This window comes from Pongo abelii, chromosome 19 (assembly GCF_028885655.2).
Source record: "Pongo abelii isolate AG06213 chromosome 19, NHGRI_mPonAbe1-v2.0_pri, whole genome shotgun sequence".
Taxonomy (NCBI): Eukaryota; Metazoa; Chordata; class Mammalia; order Primates; family Hominidae; genus Pongo; species Pongo abelii.
Genome location: NC_072004.2, coordinates 16,813,507 through 16,841,165, shown reverse-complemented (window position 1 = coordinate 16,841,165; position 27,659 = coordinate 16,813,507). Strand labels below are relative to the sequence as shown.

The 27,659-nt window shown below is 39.6% G+C and overlaps 1 protein-coding gene across 20 annotated transcripts in view; it reads left to right on the top strand.

Annotated features, from left to right (window-relative positions):
• Positions 1-27,659, top strand: part of NCOR1 (nuclear receptor corepressor 1) — a 185,405-nt gene that overhangs the window by 11,674 nt on the left and 146,072 nt on the right. For all 20 annotated transcript variants that reach the window (XM_054536273.2, XM_054536269.2, XM_054536266.2 and 17 more), the window contains exons 2-3: positions 11,965-12,142; positions 22,097-22,230. In XM_054536273.2, coding sequence (XP_054392248.2) covers positions 12,035-12,142; positions 22,097-22,230 — 242 coding nt within the window. In that variant the 5' untranslated portion in view covers positions 11,965-12,034. The remainder of the gene's footprint in view (positions 1-11,964; positions 12,143-22,096; positions 22,231-27,659) is intronic.

Below are 27,659 nucleotides of genomic sequence, written 5' to 3'. Positions count from 1 at the left end.
CGGGTGGATCACCGGAGGTCAGGAGTTCAAGACCAGCCTGGCCAACATGGTGAAACCCCATCTCTGCTAAAAATACAAAAATTAACCAGGCATGGTGGCATGTGCCTGTAATCCCAGCTACTCGGGAGGCTGAGGCAGGAGAATCACTTGAAACTGGGAGGTGGAGGTTGCAGTGAGCTGAGATCGTGCCACTAGACTCCAGCCTGGGCGACAGAGTGAGACTCCGTTTCAAAAAAAAAAAAAAGAAGATACCATAATTTGCTTAATCAACTTACGGTCACTAGATTTTTTTTTTTTGCCAGAAGAACAAAGCTGTAAACAATTGTGTGTGTGTGTATGAATATTTATGCACATGTACATATGTATATGCATTTTGTGTACTTGCACAGTTTTGTAGGATAGATTCCTAGAAGTGGAGTTGCTGAATCAAAAGATGTGAATAATGTAGATATGGATAGATATTTATACATTTTCCTTCCAAAAGATTGTTGTACCAATTTGTAAAGCTACCAGTAGTATTCAGGTGTGCCCCATACTCTGCCCAATACTAGATATTACAGTTTAAAACATTTTGACAATTTAGGAACTGAAAAAATGTGATTCTGATTGGCCTTTTATCAATCACTATTGAGGCTGAACATTTTTTAATATGGGGAGAGTTGTATTTCTTTCTTTCTTTCTTTCTTTTTTTTTTTTGAGATGGAGTATTGCTCTTGTTGCCCAGGCTAGAGTGCAATGGCTTGATCTCAGCTCACTGCAACCTCTGCCTCCTGGGTTCAAGCGATTCTCCTGCCTCATCCTCCCTAGTAGCTGGGATTACAGGCATGCACCACCACTTCCAGCTAAATTTGTATTTTTAGTAGAGACGGGGTTTCTCCATGTTGGCCAGGCTGGTCACAAACTCTCGACCTCAGGTCATCCACCCACGTTGGCCTCCCAAAGTGCTGGGATTACAGGTGTGAGCCACTGCGCCTGGCCTTTTTTTTTTTTTTTTTTTAGACAGAGCCTCGCTCTTGTTGCCCAGGCTGGAGTGCAGTGGCACGATCTCGGCTCACTGCAACCTCCGCCTCCCAGGTTCAAAGGTTCAAGCGATTCTCCTGCCTCAGCCTCCCAAGTAGCTGGGATTACAGGCGTCTGCCACCACACCCAGCTAAGTTATATATTTAATAGAGACGGGGTTTCACCATGTTAGTCAGGCTGGTCTCGAACTCCTGACCTCAGGTGATCCACCCACCTCAGCCTCCCGAAGTGCTGGGATTACAGGCGTGCATCACTGAGCCCAGCCATATGTCTTTTATAAATTGCCGACTTTTGTTCTTTGGTTATTTTCTGATGGGGTTATTGGTTTTTAACAGGTTAAAAAGTTCTCTACATATTCACTTTTGTCTTTCTTTCTTTTTTTTTTTTTTTTTTTTTGAGACAGAGTTTTGCTCTTGTTGCCCAGGCTGGAGTGCAATGGCAGGATTTCAGCTCACCTCAACCTCCGCCTCCTGGGTTCAAGTGATTCTCCTGCCTTAGCCTCCTGAGTAGCTGGGCTTACAGGCCTGCGCCACCATGCCTGGCTAATTTTGTATTTTTACTACAGATGGGGTTTCTCCATGTTGGTTAGGCTGGTCTGAAACTCCCAACTTCAGGTGATCCGCCTGCCTGGGCCTCCCAAAGTGTTGGGATTACAGGCATGAGCCAATGCGCCTGGCCTTATTCACTTTTTTCATATGTGTGCACATATCCCCCTAGCTATTCTTTTGTAATGTTATGTAGTCAGATATATCTAAACCCAGCACCGTGCTGCTGTGGGACCTTGGGCACATTATTTAACCTCTGTACACCTTAATTTCCTTATTTGTAAAATGGAGATAATGTAAATAGCATTAGGCATAGTGGCTGGCACAAAGTAAGTAAATAATAAATGTTAGCTGTGACTCTTATTAGTCTATTTATGTGACTTTTGTGTTTTGTGCTCTACTTAAGACTTTCCTTACTCCAAAATGTAAAATATTCACCTATCTACTAAACTAGAAAAACAAAGCAAGGAACATTATATGTCTCTATGTGTCTTTGCTTTAAAGATGAAAAACAATGTATACATGTTTGCTTGTATATCACAGGATATATGATACTTGGAAACATTGGTTGTCATAGTAAGAAGAATGAGTGAGAGGAAGACTTTTTAACTGCATGCCTTTTTGTATTTTTAAAACAAAGAAGTCCCCAGATTGTAATTTAATACTTCAATCGTTTCTTTTTCTCCTTTTCTTTTCCTTCTCTTTTTAAAACTTCTGATTCTTTGATCCATCTGGAATTTATTTCTGGTATAAGAAGTGAGACATATTTTGAGGGATAAAATTGTGTGTGAATTCTACCCCAACTAGCTAGTTGCGTGAGCACCATTTAGTGAATAATCTGTTTTTTGCCCCACTATTAGAATTGCAGCTTTTGTCATTTACTAAATGTGTTTGGGACTATTTCTGATTGGTCTTGTTATTTTATTTTGATCTCTTGTGTATTATTTTATTTTGATCTCTGATTACCATACACTTTAAATTACTATCATTTTATAATTTTAATACAGATGGGGTTAGTTACCTGTTCATTACTCTTTTTTTTTTTTTTCAGACTTTGACAATTCTGGTCTATGTGTTCTTCTAGATGAACTTTAGAATCATTCTGTGACATTCAAAAAGAAATCATAGAGATTTTTATTGAATGCTGAATATTGATTGGGAATACTGAAATTGTAGGTGAAGTTTGGGGAAATTGACATCTTTATGTACTTTCTGTCCTGTGTTCAAATAGATTTTTATGTCCCTCAGTAGATTTTCAAACTTTGCTTCAAATAAGTCCTGTACAAATAAGTCTCATATATTTCTTGTTTATTTCTTTTAAAAAAATTAGATCCATGAATGGGAGTTTGTTTGTTTATTTTATTCAACAAATATTGTAGAGAATCAAACAGGTAGTTTTTATTCTAGTGAGAGAAGACAGAATGTACTCAAATAAAATGAAGTACATAATCCATTTCAGATTATGATAAACCTATAAAGGAACCAAAAGGGTGATGGGATTGAGAGTAACTAGTGGGAGCTTACCTTATATGTAGGGTGGTTGGAAAGACTCTTCTGAGATGACATTTGAACTGAGACCTTAAGTTTGAGGAGGAGCTAGCCACCTGAATAAGCCAGGAACAGCGTTCCTGGCAGAAAGTAAAGGAGGACAAAGACCCAGTTAGGAAGGACCTGGCAGAGAAGGGCTCCTGAAGAAACTGAAAGGAAACTCATGTTGCTGGGGCCTAGTGAGCAATCTGGAAAGTAAGCAGGCCAAATCAAGTAGGGCCTTGGGTCATCGTAAGTAGTTTAGACTTTATTTGCGGTGCATAGGAAATCCTTGGGGAATCTGAAGCAGGAGAGTGACATGTTCTGATTTAAGGTTTAAAAAGAACACTTGGCTTTTTGAGTTGAGAAAGTATTGAAGTGGGAAGCCCAGCTAGGAGTTTTTTTGCAGCAAGAGGTAAGGATGGTGGTAGTTAGATGGAGAGGCCTGGGGAAGCTTCAGAGAGAGAGAGAGAGAGAGAGTGTGTGTGTGTGTGTGTGTGTGTGTGTGTGTGTGTGTAAGGAACAGCTAAACAACTTTCTGTTGGAGTGGGTGTTACTGAGCGCTAAGTACTGCTAGCTGCTGCAGAGGCCATGTAGAGCAGAACAGAGCTGATCTTTGCCTTCACAGGTGTTTGATAGCTAAGGTGTGTACCAAAATAAAGTAGGCTAAAAGCATTTGACTTTAAGATTTATGGAGCTCGGGGGTGCTGAGAGGGGTGCAGCAAAAAACAGAGTCTGTTCATAACCCTTGATTTATATTGCTTAATAACCTGTAGTCTCTGTTAGTGGGTCAAAGGGGAGGCAGCAGCAGATGATCTTTAAGGTATCTGTCTCTGAGTTAGAAAAACATAGCTTGAGGAAGTTATGTAGCTTTCCTACAGCCTTAGAGATAATAGTGGAACCAGACTTTTAGGTGAGCTCATGCACACACCAAGTCTTAGTACACTGGCTGCTATATATCTAGAGCTCAATAAATGGTAACTCTTAGTAATATCCACTTAGATATTGTTATATCTATTAATTCAGGCCACATATCTACATTAAAATTGTTCTTATCTCAATTTCTTTGTTCTTTTGTGTTAATCAAGGAGGGAATTGGCATGTAGTCATCCGCTTTGGTTGTGAAGTATATTTGTTCTTTTTTTTTTTTTTTTTTTTGAGATGAAGTCTTGCTCTGTCGTCCAGCCTGGAGTGCAGGGGTGTGATCTCGGCTCACTGCAACCTCTGCCTCCCAGGTTCAAGTGATTCTCGTGCCTCAGCCTCCTGAGTAGCTGGGATTACAGGTGCACACCACCACGCCTGGCTGATTTTTTGTATTTTTTCTTTTTTTTGAGATGGAGTCTCGCCCTGTCGCCCAGGCTGGAATGCAGTGGTGCGATCTCTGCTCACTGCAACCTCTGCCTCCCGGGTTCAAGCGATTCTCCTGCCCCAGCCTCCCAAGTAGCTGGGATTACAGGCGTGCGCCACTACGCCCGGCTAATTTTTGTGTTTTTAGTAGAGATGGGGTTTCACATGTTGGTCAGGCTGGTCTTGAACTCTTGACCTCGTGATCCTCCCACCTCAGCCTCCCAAAGTGCTGGGATGACAGGCGTGAGCCACCGCGCCCAGCCGTATTTTTTTATTTTTAGTAGAGACGAGGTTTCGCCAGGTTGGCCAGACTGGCCTTGAACTCCTGACCTCAAGTGATCCACCTGCCTCTGCCTCCCAAAGTGCTGGGATTACAGACATGAGCCACCGCGCTTGGCTGGCTTTGAAATATGTTTGTTCTTATAAGTTGAGTGAGTGAGTGTTGTTCAGTTCAGAGAATTAGTTCAATGTAGTGCCGATATACCACAAGAGTTCTCAGTTGGATATTGTTACATTGTGCTGCCGTCTTGGGACAGCACTTTTTGTAGAGGTAAAATAGCATCATTTTTCTTTCATTTAAGAATTATGTATTTATTATTATTTTTTGAGATAGAGTCTTGTTCTGTTGCTCAGGCTGGAGTGCAGTGGCATGATCTTGTCTCACTGCAACCTCTACCTCCTGAGTTCAAGTGATTCTCGTGCTCAGCCTCCTGAGTAGCTGGGATTACAGACATGTGTCACCATGCCCGGTTAGTTTTTGTATTTTTAGTGTAGACGGGGTTTTGTCTTTTTGGCCAGGCTGGTCTCAAACTCCTGGCTTCTAGTGATCCACTTGCCTTGGCCTCCCAAAATGCTGGGATTACAGGCGTGAGCCACTGTGCCTGGCCAGAATTACTTATTGAATATGTGTACCCATAGATTTATCAAATAATTATATCCTTATTAAAATTTTTCTTTCAATATCATACTTTATAAGAGGTAGGATAGGTAAACTAAAAAGCTTTTTCTTTAGCTTCCATTTGTTTCTCTGTCTTTAAGTAAGATGTCATGATGTCAAAAGAGGCTGCAAATAAAATACCTTGTTAATGGCATTCCCCCAGATTAGATCTTAACCAAAAGGCTGAGAAGCAGTAGCTTCCCTAAAGGGAAGAATGCTTTAGTTTATTTTACAGGAGAAAATTTATTCCAGTATAGCACCACTCTGGTCTTGTACAAATTGCAGAATTCACTTAGATAATTTTTAGTCTTTCCTCTCCTGGATGCTGGACTCTGTAATGAGTTTAGGAGGTCGGCTTTCTTTAAATTATCCCCAGGTTGGAGGATTTTAGGTGTTGGGATGCCCAGGGTGGTGGTCCTTCTTAGCTTTGTCTTGCCTAACATACTTTTAGAATTGGTCTAGAGCTGGACAGCTTTGTGGGAACTGGTGTGACCTAATTTTCCTCAGTTTAATAACTAATATTTTAGCATTTGAATGTCATAGAGGCATTGCCCTATCCCCTTTTGTATCAGGAGGTTTTATTGTTTTATCACGTAAAAATTACATATTTTGTGGGATCCTTTTTCTGCTTTGGTGAAATGTAGGCTTCACCTCTATTGTGATACTTGGTGGATTCATTCTTGCTCATCTGAAGTGGCATCTGCAGTCCTGCCACAGTGAAGTGTATTTTTAGCTTTTTTTTTTTTTTTGAGATGGAGTCTCGCTCTGTTGTCAAGCTGGAGTGCAGTGGCGTGATGCCAGCTTACTACAACCTCCGCTTCCTGGATTCAAGCGATTCCTCTGCCTCAGCCTCTCGAGTAGCTGGGACTACAGGTGTGCACCACCATGTCAGGCTAATTTTTTTTTTTTTTTTGTATTTTAGTAGAGATGGAGTTTCACCACTTTGGCCAGGATGGTCTTGATCTCCTGACCTTGTGATCCGCCGGCCTTGGCCTCCCAAAGTGCTAGGATTACAGGCGTGAGCCACTGTGCCTGGCCATTTTTAGCTTTTTTTCCAAGATAGCTTAGGCCACCTTGAACACCTTTGCATAACACATTTTGATTATGCAAAGGTTGTGGGCCAAAAGCCAGGAGTTCCTGCTGAGAGGAAAAATTGCTTTTTTTTTTGGCAGGATAGTATTTGAAATTTTGTTGTTGCAAGATTTTCCTGTTGAGTAAATATGTGTGTGTTTATTTAATATGAGAAGATTTAAAAAGGAACTTAAATAGATCAATTTCATTTTGCAATATTGTATTACTTGTTTGCAATATATAAGAGGCTAGTTCTGGGTTTATCTGTATAATTCAGTTAGAAGTGCTGTTGTCTTTTATGACAGTGACATATAATTATTACTATATTAGTCCCATCTTAAAACATTATATGTTGATATTTAAGAGATGAGGAAGTTGCTTATAAAATCTCGATCAGATTTGTTAAACAATTCATAGAATTTTTTCAGTTCATGAGTCAACCATGTAACTACCCTGAGTTAATGAGTTTTGGTGCTAAGAACTGAAATTATAATTTGATACTGCCACTTAAGGTGCTCCCTTCCCCTTCAGTCTGAACTTTAAACTAGATTCTTTTATTTCAGTGGGTTTCAAATGTAAAGTATTCTGCCGAGGTATCTTAGTGAGCCAGGACTAGAGTGAAGGGTGGAGGGAAGGATGGGAAAGGGCAGGGGGAGACTGAAAAGATGAATCCTAGGTCTCCCATTCTCACTAGATAAGAATGTTTCTCCATTGTATCTTTTGTACATTTAGCTTTCATTTAAGACTTTTGAGGAAAACATTCTGGTTAAAAAACAAGATCTGAGCACTGTTGCCGTGTATCTCATGGATAAGTTTTGAGGAAGGAGGTTGTCGTGGTCTCCAGGCTGCAGTTCATGTGAGGACAGGAAGGGCTTGCTTTGACCTGTAAATTTGTATGCTAGTAGGGCCTAATTTCCTGATTTTGCTAGTGTGTGTGTGTGTTTTTTTTTTTTCCTTCCGTATTGGGCGGATAGTACTTTTAAATAAAACTGACTTTTTAATTTTTTTGAGATAATAAAGTTAAACTTCACTAAAGTCATAGGACAACAAGGAAGGATTACTGAGATGAGGGAAAAAATGGACAAGTCACTTAACTTGTGACTTTGAGTGACATTGAGTGTAATTGTTGAACTCAGGACTCACCATAGCTGAAAGTTAAACAATGTGCATTAAAAAATTGTACCTCATGGGTTTCTAATCATTTAGGCCACTGTTAGAAAAAAATTGGATGACCCTGGGTTAAAATCTTTTTTTTTGCCTCCTCATTCCATTTATAGCGTTATTTATTTGGGATGTCTGAGTTGGGAGGAGAGTGCAGAGATAGATCACTTAAAGCATGTTTTAGGACAGCAGATCAGAATTAGTTGGAAAACTTACAAAATGCATGAATGTTCATATAGTGAAATACTCTTTTCTTTTTTTGACAGAGTTTCACTCTTGTTGCCCAGGCTGGAGTGCAATGGCACGATCTCGGCTCACCGCAACCCCTGCCTCTTGGGTTCAAGTGATTCTCCTGCCTCAGCCTCTCGAGTAGCTGTGATTACAGGCATGCACCACCATGCCTGGCTAATTTTTGTATTTTCAGTAGAGACGGGGTTTCACCATGTTGGTCAGGCTGGTCTCGAACTCTCAACCTCAGGTGATCCACCCGCCTCAGCCTCCCAAAGTGCTGGGATTACAGGCGTGAGCCACTGCGCCCAGCCCATATAGTGAAATACTCTTTAGCAATAGAAAGAACCATAAATTCATGAGAATAATTGCCAAGATGTATTATTTATTTATTTATTTTTTGAGACAGAGTCTCACTCTGTCACCCAGGCTGGAGGGCAGTGGCGCGATCTCGGCTCACTGCAAGCTCTGCCTCCTGGGTTCACGCCATTCTCCCGCCTCAGCCTCCTGAGTAGCTGGGACTACAGGCGCGTGCCACCATGCCTGGCTAATTTTTTGTACTTTTAGTAGAGATGGGGTTTCACCGTGTTAGCCAGGATGATCTCGATCTCCTGACCTCGTGATCCGCCCGCCTTGGCCTCCCACAGTGCTGGGATTACAGGTGTGAGCCACCGTGCCTGGCCAACCAAGATGTATTAAGTAATAAAAGCAAGATACAGAACAGTGTGTTTCTAGTATGCCACCATTTACATAGGGGAAAAAGTGTGAGTGTATGTATGTGTAGGATATTTCTAAAGGACGCTCTAAAAACTAGTAACTTTGGTTGCCTTCTGGGAGTGTACCGGTAGCAGCTGAAGGAGAAGGGCGAGGAGATTTTTCACTTTATATTCTGTGGTACTTTTTCTTAAGCCCTGCATATAATACTTATTTCCAAAAAGATCAGCCCTCCCCACAATGCCACATGTTGGCTTTTCCGTTTCCACCTGGAGCAGTTGCAGGTGTATAGATGAGGAGAAAGCTCCTCAGGTGGTTTTAATGTGTGCTCTCACTGAACATCTCAGCTCCTCCTAGTTCACTGCTTGCTGAGAAAGCTGCAAAGCATTGCAGAAAACATTAGTTTTTCCCATTTTGCCACAGACAATTTTGTGATATTAGAGGAATTATTGACTTTCTCTGATCTTCAGATTTCTCACCTGTCAAATCAGTGTTAGTTGGGTAATCTCAACCTTCCAATCCTTAAGATTTGCTGACCTCCATGCCTCAGGAAGGGAGCAGGGAAAAAACAGGCTGAGGGACAGCTGGTCAGTCTTCTGACTCTTCTCCTGGTCAGCTTTCACAATAGCAGGAAACGTGACATCAGGAGGAAGGATGGTATATTTATTTAAAATATTTATATATTACATGGTACCACATACAGTTTTTAAAGTTCTTTTTTTTTTTTTTTTTTTTGGAGACGGAGTCTGGACCCCTCACCCAGGCTGGAGTGCAGAGTGGCGCCATCTTGGCTCACTGCAACCTCTGCCTCCCAGCTTCGAGTGATTCTCCTGCCTCAGCCTCCCGAGTAGCTGGGTTTACAGGCACGCGCCACCATGCGCGGCTAATTTTTTGTATCTTTAGTAGAGACCAGGTTTCACCATGTTGGCCAGGCTGTCCTTGAACTCCTGACCTCGTGATCTGCCTGCGGTGGCCTCCTAAAGTGCGTGAGCCACCACGCCCGGCCTTAAAGTTCTTTCTATACGTTTTTTTCTTTTATTTTTTGAGTCAGAGTTTCATTGTATCACCCAGGCTGGAGTGCAGTGGCACAATCACGGCTCACTGCAGTCTTGACCTCCTGGGCTCAAGTGATCCTCCTGCTTCAGCCTCCCAGGTAGCTGGGACCATGGGTGTGTACCGCCATGCCTGACTAATTATTTTTTTCTTTTTCTTTTTTTTTTTTTTTTTTCGAGGCAGAGTCTTGCTTTGTCGCCCAGGCTGGAGTGCAGTGGCCCGATCTCGGCTCACTGCAAGCTCCACCTCTTGGGTTCACGCCATTCTCCTGCCTCAGTCTCCCCAGTAGCTGGGCCTACAGGCACTTGCCACCACGCCCGGCTCCTTTTTTGTATTTTTAGTAGAGACAGGGTTTCACCGCGTTAGCCAGGATGGTCTTGATCTCCTGACCTCATGATCCGCCCGCCTCGGCCTCCCAAAGTGCTGGGATTACAGGCGTGAGCCACCACGCCCAGCCACCTAATTATTATTATTATTATTTTTATTTTCTTGTAGAGATAGGTCTGGCTTCATTGCCCAGACTGGTCTTGAACGCCTGGCCTTAGGAGATCCTCCGATCTTGACTTCCCAAAGTGCTGGGATTACAGGTGTGAGCCACTGTGGCCAGCCTATAAGTTTTGTTTTAAAGTTAGATTGAATGACAATTTCCTAGAAAATTTTATTTTCTAAACCTAACTGGATAAAGAATATATTGATAAAAACTGGGAAATTGATCAAGTTGTCACAGTGAATTATTTTTTGAATTTGCCCTCTTCCCAAATCTCTTGAAATGATGGAAACAAAATTAAAACTTTACTAATAAAATACTCAATGTGTGGAGATTTTATATATATAAAATTATATGTTATATTTTTATATATACAATTATATAATTTTCATCATATATAAATTCTATTTTTTTAAAACCACCCAATTAGGTAATAATAGAACTCCTGTCTTAAAGTAAGAGTGTATGCACACACATGCACATGTGTATATGTGTATATAAAATTTTTGTCATTGGAGTTTTATATATAATTAAGATAGAAATTATATATTATGGCACACATTTTTATACATATGTAATATTCTCTATCATATGTATGTAAAATACTCCCATATTAATTATGTATAACAGAAATATTTGTGCTATCCTGAAATGTAAACATAGATAATCATGTTTTAGGATGCGAATACTCAGGAGTATAACAGTACCTGTTCTCCCATAAGTCAGTCTGTGAATTCAGTATTTATGTGTTCTCATCCAGAATTTCTCTGGGACCTGACAAACTGACTCTGATGCTTGTGTGTAAGAGGAAATGTGCTAGAATAGCTGGGAAGGCGGTGAAAGTAGCAGTAACAACAAAGCACAGTGAGGTGAAACTTGCCCTGCTGGATATGAAACCTCATAATACTAGAGTAATTTGAAAAGTGTGGCATTGGCACAAGAAAAGACAGACAAATCAAATTAGTCTAGAATTGTGGATAAGTAGGAATATACTTTATAATGAAGGTGGCTTTGTTTTTCTTTCTTTCTTTCTTTTTTTTTTTTTTTTTGAGACGGAGTCTCGCTCTGTTGCCCCGGCTGGCGTGCAATGGTGTGATCTCGGCTCACTGCAACCTCCGCCTTCCAGGCTCAAGCAATTCTCCTGCCTCAGCCTCCCAAGTAGCTGGGATTACAGGCGCATGTCACCGTGCCCGGCTAATTTTTGTATTTTTAGTAGAAAAGAAGTTTCACCATGTTGGCCAGGCTGGTCTCGAACTCCTGACCTCAAGTGATCCACCCACCTCAGCCTCCCGGAGTGCTGGGATTACAGGAGTAGCCGCCGCTCCTGGCCTTCTTTTTCTTTATTTGCTATTTCAGGTCCATAGAAGCATGCAAAGAGTAATATAGCAAATGTCCATCTACCTACCATCTGTGATTACAAAACTTAGTATTTTATCATCCTCGCTTCAGAATTATTTAATAAAGACAATACTTCGTCTGCATAAATGCTTACCTTAAAACTACTCTTGAATTCTTTTCGCAATTATCAATTCCCAAATTTAAAACCATGTATTTTTGTCTTTATATTTCTCAGACATTTATAGAAAGATATTTACTGAGCAGTTACTATGTGCCAGATCTTATGCTGTTTTTATATACTGTTTTTACTTTATATAGCTAATTATATTATTTGTCACATATTAACCTATTTTAAATATAAAAAGAAATGACACATTAATGTTTTCAAACCTTGGTAACTTTTATTAAGTAAATACATGAGAGGAAGCTTTTACTGGTAATTGTGGTTTTATTTATGTAGCTATAGTTATAATTTATTAGAAGTACACTTGGTGTTTTAGTTCTTATTAATTCTATTTTTTTCCCATCCTGTTTAGGTGGTTTCCTAGAAACATGATTGTTTACTGGCGTTGATCTCACAGTCTGGTGAGGACTTCTTTACTGATAATGTCAAGTTCAGGTTATCCTCCCAACCAAGGAGCATTCAGCACAGAACAAAGTCGTTATCCTCCTCACTCTGTCCAGTATACATTTCCCAGCACCCGCCACCAGCAGGTAAGGAACAAATACTATGCAAATTGCGCATGTTTTTTGTGTTTTTCTTTACTTTTCCTATTTAATACACATGTTGGTCAGAAACCACCGAATTTACCTTTTTTTTTTTTTTAAGTGGCAAGAGCTATTTACAAAGATGAGGAACCAAAGGTTGGGAAGTAATTATTTCTGTCTTCTTACTGTGGCTTTATGCTGATTTCAGGAATTGAACTTGTCTTTGCTTTTTATGATAGGAGTTGATGATAAATAGAAAACTTATCAATTCTCTAGAATTTCTGGGGTAAGACCTATATTTATACTCCCAAGTTGTGGTTGAGTTTTAAGCTGGCCAGATAACTTGGCATGTCTTGAGTGATGGCCAGGATAAAGACCTCTCTCTTTTTGAGAAATTGATGGTAGGAAGATTTGTATAGTAGGTAGGAAGGAAGGAAGGGATGGTAGATAGGAAGGAAGACTTTATCATAGGAAGAGTTTGTAAGAGATTGATTTACCTTGTGAAAGATAAAGTATGAGGTGAAATAATCATCTCAGAGTAGACCAAGGATATGGGTGTAAGAAGTTTAAAGAAAAATAGGAAAGGATGGGATAAAACGGTCATCTCAGAGACTAAGAAAGCAGATTTGTCATGAAAATGTACTACGGGGTCCTACTGAGGACTCCTGTGAAGTGCAGTCATGACTGCAGAGTTAGAATGGACATTCCCACGTTGTTCCTGTGTAGGGAGGCATTTAGTCTTTCACCATTACATGTAATGTTAGTTGCACGTTTTTGTTGATGCCTTTTTTGGTTAAAGAGGTTGCTTTCTGTTCCTAGTTTGAGAATTTCTGTCATGATTGGGTGTTGAATTTTGCTTGTGTTGTCCCCTACCCCAGTGTTATTCATCCGATTACCAATTTTCTGGGTTATTGTTGCTGCTGGTTTTTTAAAAAAATCAGGCCGGGTGCAGTGGCTCACGCCTGTAATCCCAGCACTTTGGGAGGCTGAGGCGGGTGGATCACTTGAGGTCAGGAGTTTGAGACCAGCCTGGCCAACATGGTGAAACCCCATCTCTACTAAAAATACGAAAAAATTAGTCAGGCATCGTGGCAGGCACCTGTAATCCCAGCTACTTGGGAGGCTGAGGCTGGAGAATTGCTTGAACCTGGGAGGCAGAGGTTGCAGTGAGCCAAAATCGCGCCGTTGCACTCCAGCCTGGGCAACAAGAGTGAAACCCCATCTTAAAAAAAACAAAATTAACTTTGCAGTTTAGTTTATATATATACACATATATCTATATTAGAATGCACTCATTATATGTGTACATTGTAACAAATTTTGACAAAGTCATAAACTCATAGAACCATCACGAAAATGAAGATGAACAACATTTCTAACACTCTAGGACGTTCCTTGGCACCCCATCCTCCTTGGCACCCACCCGTGTCAGTCCTCCTCCCCCACTTCCTATTAACCCCAGCTCCTAGGAAACCACTGATCTGCTTTCTTTCATAATACGTTGTATACGTTCTGAGCTTCATGGGAACTCTTTTGTTTATGGCCTCTTTTGCTTCCCATAATACTTCTGTGATCTATCCATGTCTGACATGTCTTAGTTCATTCCTTTTTATTGTTGAGTATGGGTATACCACAATTTGTTTATCCAATCACCTATTCCAGTTTTTGATTATTATAAGTAAAATTACTTAGAAAATATATATCTATATATTTGTTGTATCTAGATTATTAAAAGAAGTATTGACTCATTTTCTTAACAGTATCCTTTGGAGAGCGTACATTTTTTATTTTTATCAAGTCCGATGTACTATTTTTTTGAGATGGAGTTTTGCTCTGTCACCCAGGCTGGAGTGCTATGGTGCCATCTCAGCTCACTGCAACCTCTGCCTCCTGGGTTCAAGCAATTCTCCTGCCTCAGCCTCCTGAGTAGCTGGAATTACAGGCGTGTGCCGCCACACCCAGGTAATTTTTGTATTTTTAGTAGAGATGGAGTTTCACCATGTTGGCCAGGCTGGTCTTGAACTCCTGACCTCAGGTGATCCACCCTCCTCGGCCTTCCAAAGTGCTGGGATTACAGGCATGAGCCACCGCACCACGCCCCAATATATTATTTTCATTGTTTTTGTGCTTTTTGTGTCATACCTGAGAAGTTTTTGCCAAATTCAAGGTCAATAAGATTTTCGCTTATGTTTTCTTCGCTAAGTTTTATAATTATAGGTTTTTCATTTAGGTAAATTACCTATTTTGAATTAAAATTTTATATGTGGTGTGGTAAGCGTTGAGTTTCAGTCTTTCTGCATTAAGAATGATGTTAGCTTGGAGAGTGCTCTTTACTTGTGTGTTTTCTTAAGGGGTTTGTGTAGGATTGGTACTTTTTTTTGAGATAGAGTCTTGCTCTGTCATCCAGGCTGGAGTGCAGTGGTGCGATCTCGGCTCACTGCAACCTCCATCTCCCGGGTTCAAGCGATTCTACTGCCTCAGCCTCCTGAGTAATTGGGATTACAAGTGCGTGCCACCACACCTGGCTAATTTTTGTATTTTTAGTAGAGATGGGGTTTCACCATGTTGGCCAGGCTGGTCTCAAACTTCTGACCTCAAGTGATCCATCCGCCTCAGCCTCCCAAAGTGTTGGGATTATAGGCATGAGCCACTGCACCTGGCCTTTTCCTTCCTTCCTTCCTTCCTCCCTCCCTCCCTCCCTCCCTTCCTTCCTTCGCCTTTTCTTTCCTTCCTTCCTTCCTCCCTCCCCCCCTCCCTTCCTTCCTTTCTTCTCTCTTTCTCTCTCTCCTCCTCTCCCCCTCTCCCCCTCTCCCCTCTCTCCCCTCTCTCCCCTCTTTCTTTCTTTGAGTCTCGCTCTGTCGCCCAGGCTGGAGCGGTCAATTGGGTGATTTCTGCTCACTGCAACCTCCTCCTCCTGGTTCAAGCAATTCTCCTGCTTCAGCCTCCCAAGTACCTGGGATTACAAGCGCCCGCCACCATGCCTGGCTAATTTTTTGTATTTTTAGTAGCAACAGAGTTTCACCATGTTGGCCAGGCTGGTCTCGAACTCCTGACCTTATGTGATCTTCCTGCCTCAGCCTCCCAAAGTGCTGGGATTACAGGTGTGAGCCACCACGTGTGGCCAGGATTGATACTTTTTCATCCTTAGATATTTGATAGAATTTATCAGTGAAACTATTGGGCCCAGAATTTTTTTTGTGGGAAGAATTTAAATATGAACTCAATTTCTTTAGTAGTTATAATTCAGATACTCAATTTTTTCTTGAGTCAGTTTGGGTATATTTTGTTGTTTAAGGTATCAGATTTATTGACATAATTTGTCACAATATTTCCTCATCATTTCAGTGCCTTTGAGATATGTTGCGATGTTGATAATGTGTTTTTTTATTATTTTTTAATCAATCCGCCTAGAGGTTTGTAAGTTTAATAGATTCTTGAAGAACTAGCTTTGGTTTCAATCATTTTCACTATTTTTCTATTTCAGTGATTTCTGCTCTTTATTTTTTCGTTCTCTAATTGCCTGTGTATATATTATTTCTGACATCATTCTCTTTGTATATTCAGATTTTCTTCTGGTATTATTGTGTTTTTGCCTGAAGAACTTCATTTCTCTCAGTTTAGGTCTTTTGGCAATTAATTCTCTCAGCTTTTATTTGCCTGAAAAAGTTTTTATTTCTGAAGACTATTTTCACTAGATACAGAATTCTAAGTTGACAGTTTCAGTATTTTAAGAGATGTCATATCATTATATTCTGGCTTGTATGGTTTCTGACTAGAAGCCTGTGGTCGTTCTTCATTTTTGTTCATTAATATATAAAACACATTTTCCTCCCTCTGGCTACTTGTTTTTTTTTTTTTTGAGGCAGTCTTGCTCTTCATTCAGGCTGGAGAGCAGTGGCGCAATCTTGGCTCACTGCAACCACCGCCTCCCGGGTTCAAGCAATTCTCGTGCCTCAGCCGCCTGAGTAGCTGGGGCTGCAGGCACGCACTACCGTGCCGAGCTAATTTTTTTTTCTTTTTGAGACGGAGTTTCGCTCTTGTTGCCCAGGCTGGAGTGCAATGATGTGATCTTGGCTCACCACAACCTCCGCCTCCCGGGTTCAAGTGATTCTTCTGCCTCAGCCTCCCGAGTAGCTGGGATTACAGGCATGCACCACCATGCCCGGCTAATTTTGTATTTTTAGTAGAGACAGGGTTTCTCCATGTTGGTCAGGCTGGTCTTGAACTCCTGACCTCAGGTGATCCATCTGCCTCAGCCTCCTAAAGTGCTGGGATTACAGGCGTGAGCCACTGTGCCCGGCCCCAGCTAATTTTTTGTATTTTTAGTAGGGACAAGTTTTCGCTATGTTGGCCAGGCTGGTCTCGAACTCCTGGCCTCAAGTGATCTGCCTGCTTCGGCCTCCCAAAGTGTGGGGATTTCATGTATGAGCCACTGTGCCTGGTCTCCTCTGGTTACTTTTTAAGAGTTTTCTCTTTATCATTGGTTTTCAGCAATTTGGGTATGGGCTTTTTTTTTTTTTTTTAAACGAAGATGGTGCCTTGCTATATTGCCTAGGCTGGTTTTCATAGGTGCAATCCCACTATTGATCGGCACAGGAGTTGTGACCTGCTCCTTTTTTTTTGGTCTTTTTTTTTTGTAACCTGGGTGGGTTCATCCCTCCTTAGGCAACCTGGTAGTCCTCCTGCTTCTGGGAGGTCATCATATAAATGCTGAACTTAGTGTAGACATCTGATTGGCATAGCCCAGAACTATTAGACTCAAGGGATCCTCTTGCCTCAGCCTCCCAAGTAGATGGGAATACAGGTGTGAGTCATGACGCCTGGCTGTTGTGCTTTTTGAATGAATACATTATTGTCCCTGGCATTTACCAAGCTTCCTGATTCTGTGGATTTACAATTTTCATAAAATTTGAGCAGTTTGGGACCATTGTTTTTTCAAATATTTTTTCCTGTCTCCTTTCCCCCTAGTTTCTATCTGGGACTCCAATTACTCATGTTGCATGTTATTCCACAGTTCACTGGACCTCTGTTCACTTTTTTTTCCCTGTTTTTTTTTTTTTTTTAAATCCATTAGCTTCATTTTGCTATGGTATCCTAGTCAGTGATCCTTTCTGCTGTACTTTTCAACCTCTTGTTAATTTTATCCAGTGACATTTTTATTGCAGATGGATTTCATTTTTGATTAGAATATGAACATAGTGAGTTTCATTCTTTTTTACTGCTGGCCTTTGTTATATTCCTGTAAAGAGAGATGAAGTCCTTCTGGTAGGAAATTAAGTTACTTTTGAGGCTTGTTTTTAAACTGTTAGGGCAGGTCTAGAGTGGTCTTTATTCTAGGTCTAATTTATCCCCCACTTCTAAGCTTGTCTCCTAGGGTTTCTGTTGAATGTCCCGTGTATTCAGTGGGATTTCCTCACTCTTGCTGGGAGAAATTTGAATGAGTTCTTGCCCTGAGTGAGCTCAGGGAATTGTTTGCTTTATAGTTGCTTCTAATTGTTCTATCATCAGAAATTATTTTTAGCCCAGCCTGTGATATTTCTCCTTATTCATTTACAGACTAGAATTCAGGCAGAGGCTTAAGGGATCCCAAATTCAGAGTTCAGGAAATCTTTCTCTTTGAAACTAACTTCTGGAAGTTCAGTTCCTATGGCTTATCCAAACCTTGTATGGTTGCTTCTTCAACGACTGTGATTGTGGGACATGATTTAGGTTCCCTTCCCATGGCTGCAGTTTGGAAATTGCCTTTAGGCAGAGGGCCTAGAGTATGGTAGGTAGGGCTTACCTCATTTGCTTCATTTCTCTCAGTGATCAATCCCTGTGCTGCCTATTATTCAGTTTCTGAAAACAGTTTCTACATTTCTTTGACTTTTTAGCTGTTGACTGTGGGAAGGTAATTCTGAGCCGTGTTACCTGCTTATACCTGGAAGCTGCAGTACGCTGTTGTTACTTTTATTTCACTCCTTACTCTTAATTTTTCTTGCTGGGTACGTCCTTTAGAAATTCTTTCAGAGAGTGTTGGCTGGGTGCAGTAGCTCATGCCTGTAATCCCAGCACTTTGGGAGGCTGAGGCGGGCAGATCATGATGTCAGGAGATCGAGATCATCTTGGCTAACACGGTGAAACCCCGTCTCTACTAAAAATACAAAAAAAAAAAAAAAATAGCTGGGTGTGATGGTGGGCGCCTGTAGTCCCAGCTGCTTGGGAGGCTGAGGCAGGAGAATGGTGTGAACCCGGGAGGCGGAGCTTGCAGTGAGCCTAGATCGCACCACTGCACTCCAGCCTGGGCAACAGAGCAAGACTCCTTCTCAAAAAAAAAAAAAGAAATTCTTTCAGAGAGTGTCTGTGGTTGGTATATTATTTGAGTTCTTAAATTCTCAAAAGTTAGTAGCCTTAAAACTTGAGTGATGGTTTATTTTTTATTTCATTTTATTTTTAGAGACAAGATTTCACTCTATCACCCAGGCTGAAATGCAGTGACACAGTCATAGCTCACTGTAACCTTGAGCTCCTGGGCTCAAGTGATCCTCTCACTTCAGCCTCATGAGTAGCTGGGACTACAGGTTTGTACCACCATGCCCAGCTAATTTTTAAATTTTTTATAGAGATGGGCTCTCACTGTGTTGCACAGGCTGATCTCAAACCCCTGGCCTTAAGCTGTCCTCCTGCCTTGCCCTCCCAAAGTGCTGGGATTACAGGCATGAAGCAGCATGCCCAGCCAAATGATGACTTAGTTATTCAATTTGTAGCTTCAACATTATTTTCCTCTGAACTTGGAATATGCAATTATTTGCTGTTTGCTTCTATTCAGTGTTGCTAATGAGAAGCCTGCTTTTATTATGATCCTTCTAACTTTGTAGGAAACTTTTTTATTTCATGGAACTTATAATAAAGTTTCACTTTATTCTTGTTTTTTTAATATTTTCATGTGTCCAGTATGGATTAATTAAAAAAATACATCCAGTTTTTTCCTTAAGCCCTTTTAAATCTGAAGACTATGTTTTTTCTAATTTCGGAGAAATGCTGTTCTGTTATTTTTCAGGATCCTGTCTCTTACCTGTGGATATGGGATGTTGGAACTTTTTGCTCTGGCTCCCATTTTTAACTTTTTTCCTGTGGTTTCTATGTCTTTGTACTTTACTGGGTACTGAAAGAATTCCTCAGTTCTCTCTTAGCTTTCATTTACCTTTCACTTCTGTGTGTTCAACTATTGTTTACCTTCAGTGATTCAGTTTTTAGTTTCTTTGATTCTTTTATTAAATTTTTTTTTATTTTTGAGACAGAGTCTCACTCTGTTGCCCAGGCTTAAGTACAGTGGCACGATCTTGGCTCATTGCAACCTCCACCTCCTGGGTGCAAGCAATTCTCGTACCTCAGCCTCCTGAGTAGCTGGGACCACAGACATGTGCCACCACGCCTGGCTAGTTTTTATAATTTTAGTACACACAGGGTTTCACCAAGTTGGCCAGGTTGGTGTCAAGCTCCTGGCCTCAAGCAACCCTCCCACCTTGGCCTCCCAATGTGCTAAGATTACAGGTGTGAGCTACCATGCCCGGCCTGCTATTTGATTCTTTTTTTTTTTTAGAAACCCTTGTGATGAGGACTGACTATTTTTTTTTTGTTTTTTTGAGACAGAGTCTTGCTCTGTCACCTAGGCTGGAGTGCAGTGGCTTGGTCTCGGCTCACTGCAAACTCCGCCTCCCAGGTTCAAGCGATTCTCCTGCCTCAGCCTCCGGAGTAGCTGGGATTACATGTGCCTGCCACCATGCCTGGCTAGTTTTTGTATTTTTAGTAGAGATGGGGTTTCACCATGTTGGCCAGGCTGGTCTGGAACTCCTGACCTCAAGGGATCTGCCTGCCTTGGCCTCCCAAAGTGCTGGGATTACAGGTGTGAGCCATAGCCCCTGGCCTATTTGATTCTTTTTGAGGATATTATTAATATTTTCTAGGTCCTTTTTACTTTTATCTACTGTTTTACCTATTTCCTTGGATGTAAATTCCTTTTTGTTTTGGTGGCTTTGAAAAAAAATTTTTTTTTTTGAGATGGAGTCTTGCACTTTTGCCTGGACTAGAGTGCAATGGTACGATCTCAGCTCACTACAACCTCCACCTTCCGGGTTCACGTGATTCTCCTGCCTCAGCCTCCTGAGTAGCTGGGATTACAGGAGCACGCCACCAGGCCCAGCTAATTTTTTGTATTTTTAGTGGAGATGGGGTTTCACTATGTTGGCCAGGCTGTTCTCAAACTCCTGACCTTGTGATCTGCCCGCCTTGGCCTCCCAAAGTGCTGGGATTACAGGCATGAGCCGCTGTGCCAGGCTGAAAAAGTTTTTTAAATGATTTTGTTTTTTATGTTTTCAACTTTATATCTGAGATTTCTTCTTAGACTATGAGTTATTTTTTACTCATAACTTATAGAGAAGGGCTCTTAATGGCTTGTCTACCCTCTGTTTTATCCTGGACAGCACAATTTTATCTGTTTATGATTTTTAAAACTTTTTGTTGACACAGAATTCATATAACAAAATTTACCATTTTAAAGTATATAATACAGCAGCTTTTAATATATTCATTATATTGTGCAGCTATCACTGCTACCTGATTTCAGGACATCTCCATCACCTGCAACAAAACCCCGTAACTAATAGCAGTTTCAGTTCTCCTCTTCTTCCCATCTTTTGAAAACCACCAATTCATTTTCTGTTTCTATGGATTTGTTGCCTTTTCTTTTTTCTTTTCTTTTTTTTTTTTTAAAGACGGTGTCTTGCTCTGTCACCCAGGCTGGAGTGCAGTGGCGCAATCAGAGCTCACTGCAGCCTCTAACTGTTGGGCTCAAGCAGTCCTCCCACGTTAGCCTACAGAGTAGCTGAGACGTGCCACAATGCCCGGCTAATTTTTAAATGTATTTTTTGTAGAGATGAAGTCTCACTGTGTTGCCCAGACTAGTCTTGAATCTCTGGGGTCAAGCAGTCTGCCCACCTTGGCCTCCCCAAAGTGTTGGGATTACAGACGTGAGCCATAGCACCCAGCCTGGATTTGCTTATTATAGACATTTTATATAAATGGAATAATAATATGTGGCCTTTTGTGCCTGGCCTTTTTTTTTTTTAAAAAAAAACTTAGTATAATGTTTTCTATGTTCATCTGTGTTCTAGCATCTCTCGTTTTTTAAGGCTGAATGATATTCAGTTGTATGGTTATACTACATTTTGTTTATTTGTTCATTAGTTGATGGACATTTTGGTTGTTTTTATTTTTTGGCTATTGTGAATAATGCACCCATGAAAAATTGTGTGCTAGGTTTTGTGTGTGGTTTTATATACTTGTAATTCTTTGGGGTATATACCTAGGACTGGAGTTCCTAGCTTATTTAGTAATTCTGTGTTTTTCTGTTTATGATTGAGTTAGCACAATAGATTTGTTTGGAAAAGAAGTTTTTGCCAAAAAAACAACAACCAACAAAGGAAAGGTACAAAAACAAACATAAAAACACTCACCTAGTTTTGATGGGAAAAACTACTGCTCTTAACTAGCAGGTTGATTCTCTGGACTTCAGTTTCTTCATTGTAAGTGTGGATGGATTTGATTAGACTTCCATGACCCTTCTTCCAGCTTACTCATTATGAATTTAGTATTGGAATGCTTTTTAGGATTTCATATTGAACACATGAGTTTGAGATTTTACTGATGTGAGTAATACAGATTGGGAGTTATTGTAATTTGTTATTAGAGGAATGAGTCAATATAGATTAAACTTGAAATTTCATTTTGGATTATTTTTAATGATATGTTGTTAAAATGTTGATTATTTTAAGGGGAAGAATTAGATCAATGAAGGATTGAAATAGTCATTGCTCTTTCTTTCCATACTTAGTGGCCCATAACTACCTTTATACTTGCTTTGATTTCATGATGTTGTTCAGTTTTTGGTTAATAACTGATTTATGATTATTTTAATACTAGGAGTTCGCAGTCCCTGATTATCGTTCTTCTCATCTTGAAGTGAGTCAGGCATCACAGCTTTTGCAGCAACAGCAGCAGCAACAGCTTCGAAGGCGACCTTCCTTGCTTTCAGAATTTCACCCAGGTTCTGACAGGTAATGAGGTTTCTTTTATGTTTCTATCTAGGATTATAATTGTGAAGTATACAAGTTTGTCATTATTTTATTTTTTTACTTTTTATTAACCAAGCCATGACTGGTCATTTATAGTTTGCATTTTGAGTTCTTTTTTTGTTGGTTGGTTGCAATAGTTAACAAGCTCTTAAAACTTGTTTCCATAGTTTGGCATTAATTGTATTTAGTAGAAAGGCAGTAAACCAGCTGGTCACCTGTGTGTCCTTGGTTATGTTCTATAGACTTGGGCTGCACATTAGAACCACCTGGGATGCCCAAGCCTCATCACAAAACACTTAAATCAATCTCTGGAGTTGGGCCCAGGCTTTAGTTTATCGCCAAAGTTTTCCCAGCAATTCTGATTTGCAGCTAGGGTTGCCAGTCACTGATGTCAACTCTTCAAGCTTTAGTTTTCCCTCCTATAAAAATGGAGATAATAGTGGCGTTGTCCTCAACTGATAGTAAATATTCTGTCAGATAATGTAGGTCCTGTACATGCGTGGTGAGTTCTCTTTTTCCTCAGTGTCCTTACCATCTCTGCTTTCTTTTACTTCATTCTCATTCTGAAAGTTTTGTTTGTTTTTTGTTGTTTTTTGGAGACAGGATCTTTCTAGCTCTGTTGCCCAGGCTGGAGTGCAGTGGCATGATCATGGCTCATTGCAGCCTCAACCTCCTGGGCTCAAGTGATTCTCCCACCTTAGTCTCCCAGTCCTGGCTAACTTTGTATTTTTTGTAGAGAGAGGATTTCACCATGTTGCCCAGGCTAGTCTTGAACTCCTGAGCTCAAGTGATCCACCCACCCCTACCTCCCAAAATAGTTAATTCTTTTTTTTTTTTTTTTTTTTGAGAAAGAGTCTCACTCTTCTTGTCACCCAGGCTGGAGTGCAGTGGCATGATCTCAGCTCACTGCAAACTCCGTCTCCAGGGTTCAAGTGATTCTCATGCCTCAGCCTCCTAAATAGCTGGGATTACAGGCATACACACCACACCCAGCTAACTTTTGTGTTTTTAGTAAAGATGGGGTTTTGCCGTGTTGACCAGGCTGGTCTTGAATTCTGGGCCTCAAGTGATCTACCCGCTTTGGCCTCCCAAAGTGTTGGGATCATAGGCATGAGCCACTGCACCTGGCCAGAATTTTTTTTTTTTTAATTGTGTGTATTTAAGACATACAACATGATGTTATGGGATATGTATAGATAATAAAAAGGTCACTATGGTGAAGCAAATTAACGTATCCATCATCTCAGAAAGTTATTTATTTTTGCTTTTGTGGCTGGACCAACTAAAATCTACTCATTTATCATGAATCCCAGATACAGCACAATATTGTTATCTGTAGTCCTCATGTTGTACATAAGAAATCTAGACTTTTTCATTCTATATATCTGCTACTTTACATCCTCTGACTTTCATCTCCCCATTTTCTTTCCACCTTCTGCCCCTGGTAACCACTGTTACCACTGTTTTGTTCTCTTTGTATAGTTCCTTTTTTTTTTTTTTTTTTTTAGATTCCACATATAAGTGAAATCATGCAATATTTTACTTTCTGTGTCAGGTTTATTTCACATAGCATAATGTCCTCCAGGCTTATCCATGTTGTGGATTGCAAGATCTCATTTTTTTTTAGGGTTGAATAATATTCCATAGTGTATATATACCACAGTTTCTTTATGATTCATTCATTGACAAACACTTAGATTGCTTTTATATCTTGGCTATTGTGAATAATTAGCTGCAGTAACATGGGAGTGCATTTATCTTTACAAGATAGTGATTTCATTTCCTTTGGGTATATATCCAGAAGAAGGATTGCTGGGTCATATGGTAGTTCTATTTTTAATTGCTTTAGGAACTTTCATACTGTTTTCCATAATGGTTGTACTAATTTACGTTACCACCAGCAGTGTACAAGAGTTCTCTTTTCTTCACGCCCTCGTTAATATTTGTTATCTTTTGACTTTTTTTGGTAATAGCCATCCTAAATGGGTGTGAGAGTATCTCATAGTGCTTTTAATATACAGTTCCCTGATGACTAATGATACTGAACATCTTTTCATATACCTGTTGGTGATTTTTACGTTTTCTTTTGAGAAATGTCTATTCAGATCTTCTGCCCATTTTAAAATCAGGTTATTTGTTTTTCTGCTATTGAGTTTTATGAGTTCTTTATAAATTCTGGATATTAATTTCTTAGCAGATACATAGTTTACAAATATGTTTTCTGTGTCTACAGGCTGCTGACTCATTTTGTTTTCAGAAGCTTTTTAGTTTGATGTAGTACCATTTATATATTTGTGCTTTTGTGGCCTGACCTTTTGATATGCAAAAAATCATTGCCAAGGTCAGTGTCCTGGAGCTTTTCTCCCTAAGTTCTGTTGCAGGACTTTTATAGTTTCTCATCTTATATTTAAGTCTTTTATCCATTTTGAGTTGATTTTTGTGTATGGTGTAAAACAAGGGTCTAATTTCATTCTTTTGCATCTGGATATCTAGTTTTCCCAGCATTATTGAAGAGACTACCCTTTCCCAACTGTGTTGCTGTGGTTCCCTTGTCAAAAGTTAGGCGGCCATATGTTTAGATTTATTTCTGGGCTTTCTATTCTTTTTTACTGATCAGTGTGTCTGTTTTTATGCCAATACCATATTGGTTTGATTACTGTAACTTGGTAATACAATTTTAAATCGGGAAGTGTGATGCCTCGTTGTTTTTCTTTTTCAGAATTGATTTTGCTATTGGGGGTCTTTTATACTTCCATGTGAATTTTAGGGTTGTTTTTTCTATTTCTGTGAAAAACGCCATTGGGATTTTAGTAAGAATTGTGTTGAATCTGTACTGTATATTTCTTTGGGTTGTGTGGACATTTTTGCAACATTCTTCTGATCCATGAGCACAGGATATCTCTTCATTTATTTGTGTCTTCAGTTTCTTTAATCAGTGTTTTATAGTTTTCAATATACAGATCTTTCACCTCCTTGGTTAAATTTATTTAACCAAGTAAATTTATTTAAATGTTTTTTAAAACTGTCATAAATTGTTTCCTTGATTTCTTTTTCAGTTAGGTTGTTATTTGTATATAAAACTGCTGTTGATTTTGTATCCTGCAACTTTACTGGATTCATTTATTCTAACAGTTTTTTTTTTTATGTGTAGAATCTTGGGGAACTTTTATACGTAGGATTGTGTCATCTGCAAATAGAGATATTTTTACTTTTTCCTTTCTGACCGGATGCCTTTTATTTCTTTTCTTTTCTTTTTTTTTTTTGTTTGATTGCTCTTGCTAGTACTTCTAGTACTATGCTGATTAGAAACGTTTGCCACTGCTTCTAATGAACATAGTACTAGATGGGAAAAGGATCCGATCCTTACCTTTCATGGTATCTTAGTGGAAAATCTTTCAGTTTTTCCCTATTGATTATGATGTTAGTTGTGGAATTTTCACAAATGGCCTTTATTATGTTAAGGAACTTTCCTTCTTTTCCTCAACTGTTGAGTTTTTTAAGTGAAGAAAAGATTTTGGACTTGTTGAATGCTTTTTCTGCGTTAAGTTAAGATGACGTGTTTTGTTTTTGTTTTTACTTCTTTTTACCAATAGGAAATTTTATATTGTCCTTTTTTTCTCCTTGAATTTTTATTTCTTTTCTTCTCCAGTAAACATTTTTTGCTAATATGTTTATTCTTAATAGCATTTTACTGATCACTTTCATATATTTCTGCTACAAATACATATAGAAATTTTGGGCCGGGCACTGTGGCTCACGCCTGTAATCCCAGCACTTTGGGAGGCCAAGGTGGATGGATCACGAGGTCAGGAGACTGAGACCATCCTGGCTAATACGGTGAAACCTCATCTACTAAAAATACAAAAAATTAGCCGGGCGTGGTGGCAGGCACCTATAGTCCCAGCTACTCTGGAGGCTGAGGCAGGGGGATGGCATGAACCTGGGAGGCGGAGCTTGCAGTGAGCCAAGATCGCGCCACTGGACTCCATCCTGGGCGACAGAGCGAGACTCTGTCTCAAAAAATAAATAAATAAATAAAATAAAATAAAATAAATTTATTTTTCTGTGATTTTAGGCCCTGAGTGTTTAAAAGTTTTACTCTGGATTAAGTTATGACAATTAGTAGTAGTAGATCATTGAACAAAAAAGCATAAATGTATGTATACATTTTATTACATTATTATTAAAAGCAAAAAGTAAAATCTTACTGAAAACATATCTTTTAATAAGAGAAGACTGGTTTCCCTTCCCCCAGTTATTGTAATTTTTGAGTACTAATTACTGGAAACAGGCAGGCTTCTATGTGAATACTATTCCAATTTTTATTTTTTATAGACAACGAATATTGTTCATCTAAGCAGGTAGAAATGGAATAAATTTTGTAGCTGCAATTTTGCTTAATTCTCTGAGTGCCTTCCAATTTCTAGACCAACAATCACAATGATCTGATATCTAAAATTATTATTTTTTTTAATCTTTCAGCTAAAAAACAGTTTCTCCTTTGATACAAAAGCAAAGAATTAGAAACCACTTGGTTTGGGAAAAAAAAGTTTGTTACCCATACTTTTGCCATTCTCTTTTTTCAGTATTGACATCATCATTTCAAATTGTTCTTTTGCAGCACTAGAGGTTTAGTTTTATTTGTTTGCTGTTTTCACTTTTTTTATTATCTAGGACAGAGGTTGCCAAACTAAGGCTAGTTGGTGCTGACCATATTCTGTCTGTCCTGTTTTTGTAGAGCCCTCAAGTTGAGTGATTTTTACATTTACGTATTAAAATAAATTTTATTATGTATATTTGAGGTTTACATGATGTTATGGGATACACACAGTTTAGCCAATGAACATATCTGTCATCTCACATACTTTGTTTTGGTGATGAATAGCTAAAATCTACCCATTTAGCAAAAATCCCTAATATAATACAATTGTATTAACTTTAGTCCTCATGTTATACATTAGATCTCTAGACTTGTTCATCCCACACATCTGCTGTTTTGTATCCTTTGACCTCCATCTCCTTATTTCCCTATCCTCAACCAGTGAACCACTGTTTCATTCTCTATCCCTGTGTATTTGAGTTTGAGTGCTTTTTTTTTTTTTAATATTTCATATATAGGGGAGATCATGCAATATTTTTCTTTTTGTGTCTGGCTTATTTCAGCATGGTTTCAGCATGGTCCATCCGTGTTATGGCATATGAAAGGATTTTTTTCTTTTTTAAAGATGAATAATATTTATATATATACACACACACATGCACACACATATACATATATATGTATACACACACACATCACATTTTCTTTTCTTTTTTTTTTTTTTTTTTTTAGACAGAGTCTCACTCTGTCACCCAAGCTGGAGTGCAATGGCGCAACCTTGGTTCACTGCAACCTCTACCTCCTGGGTTGA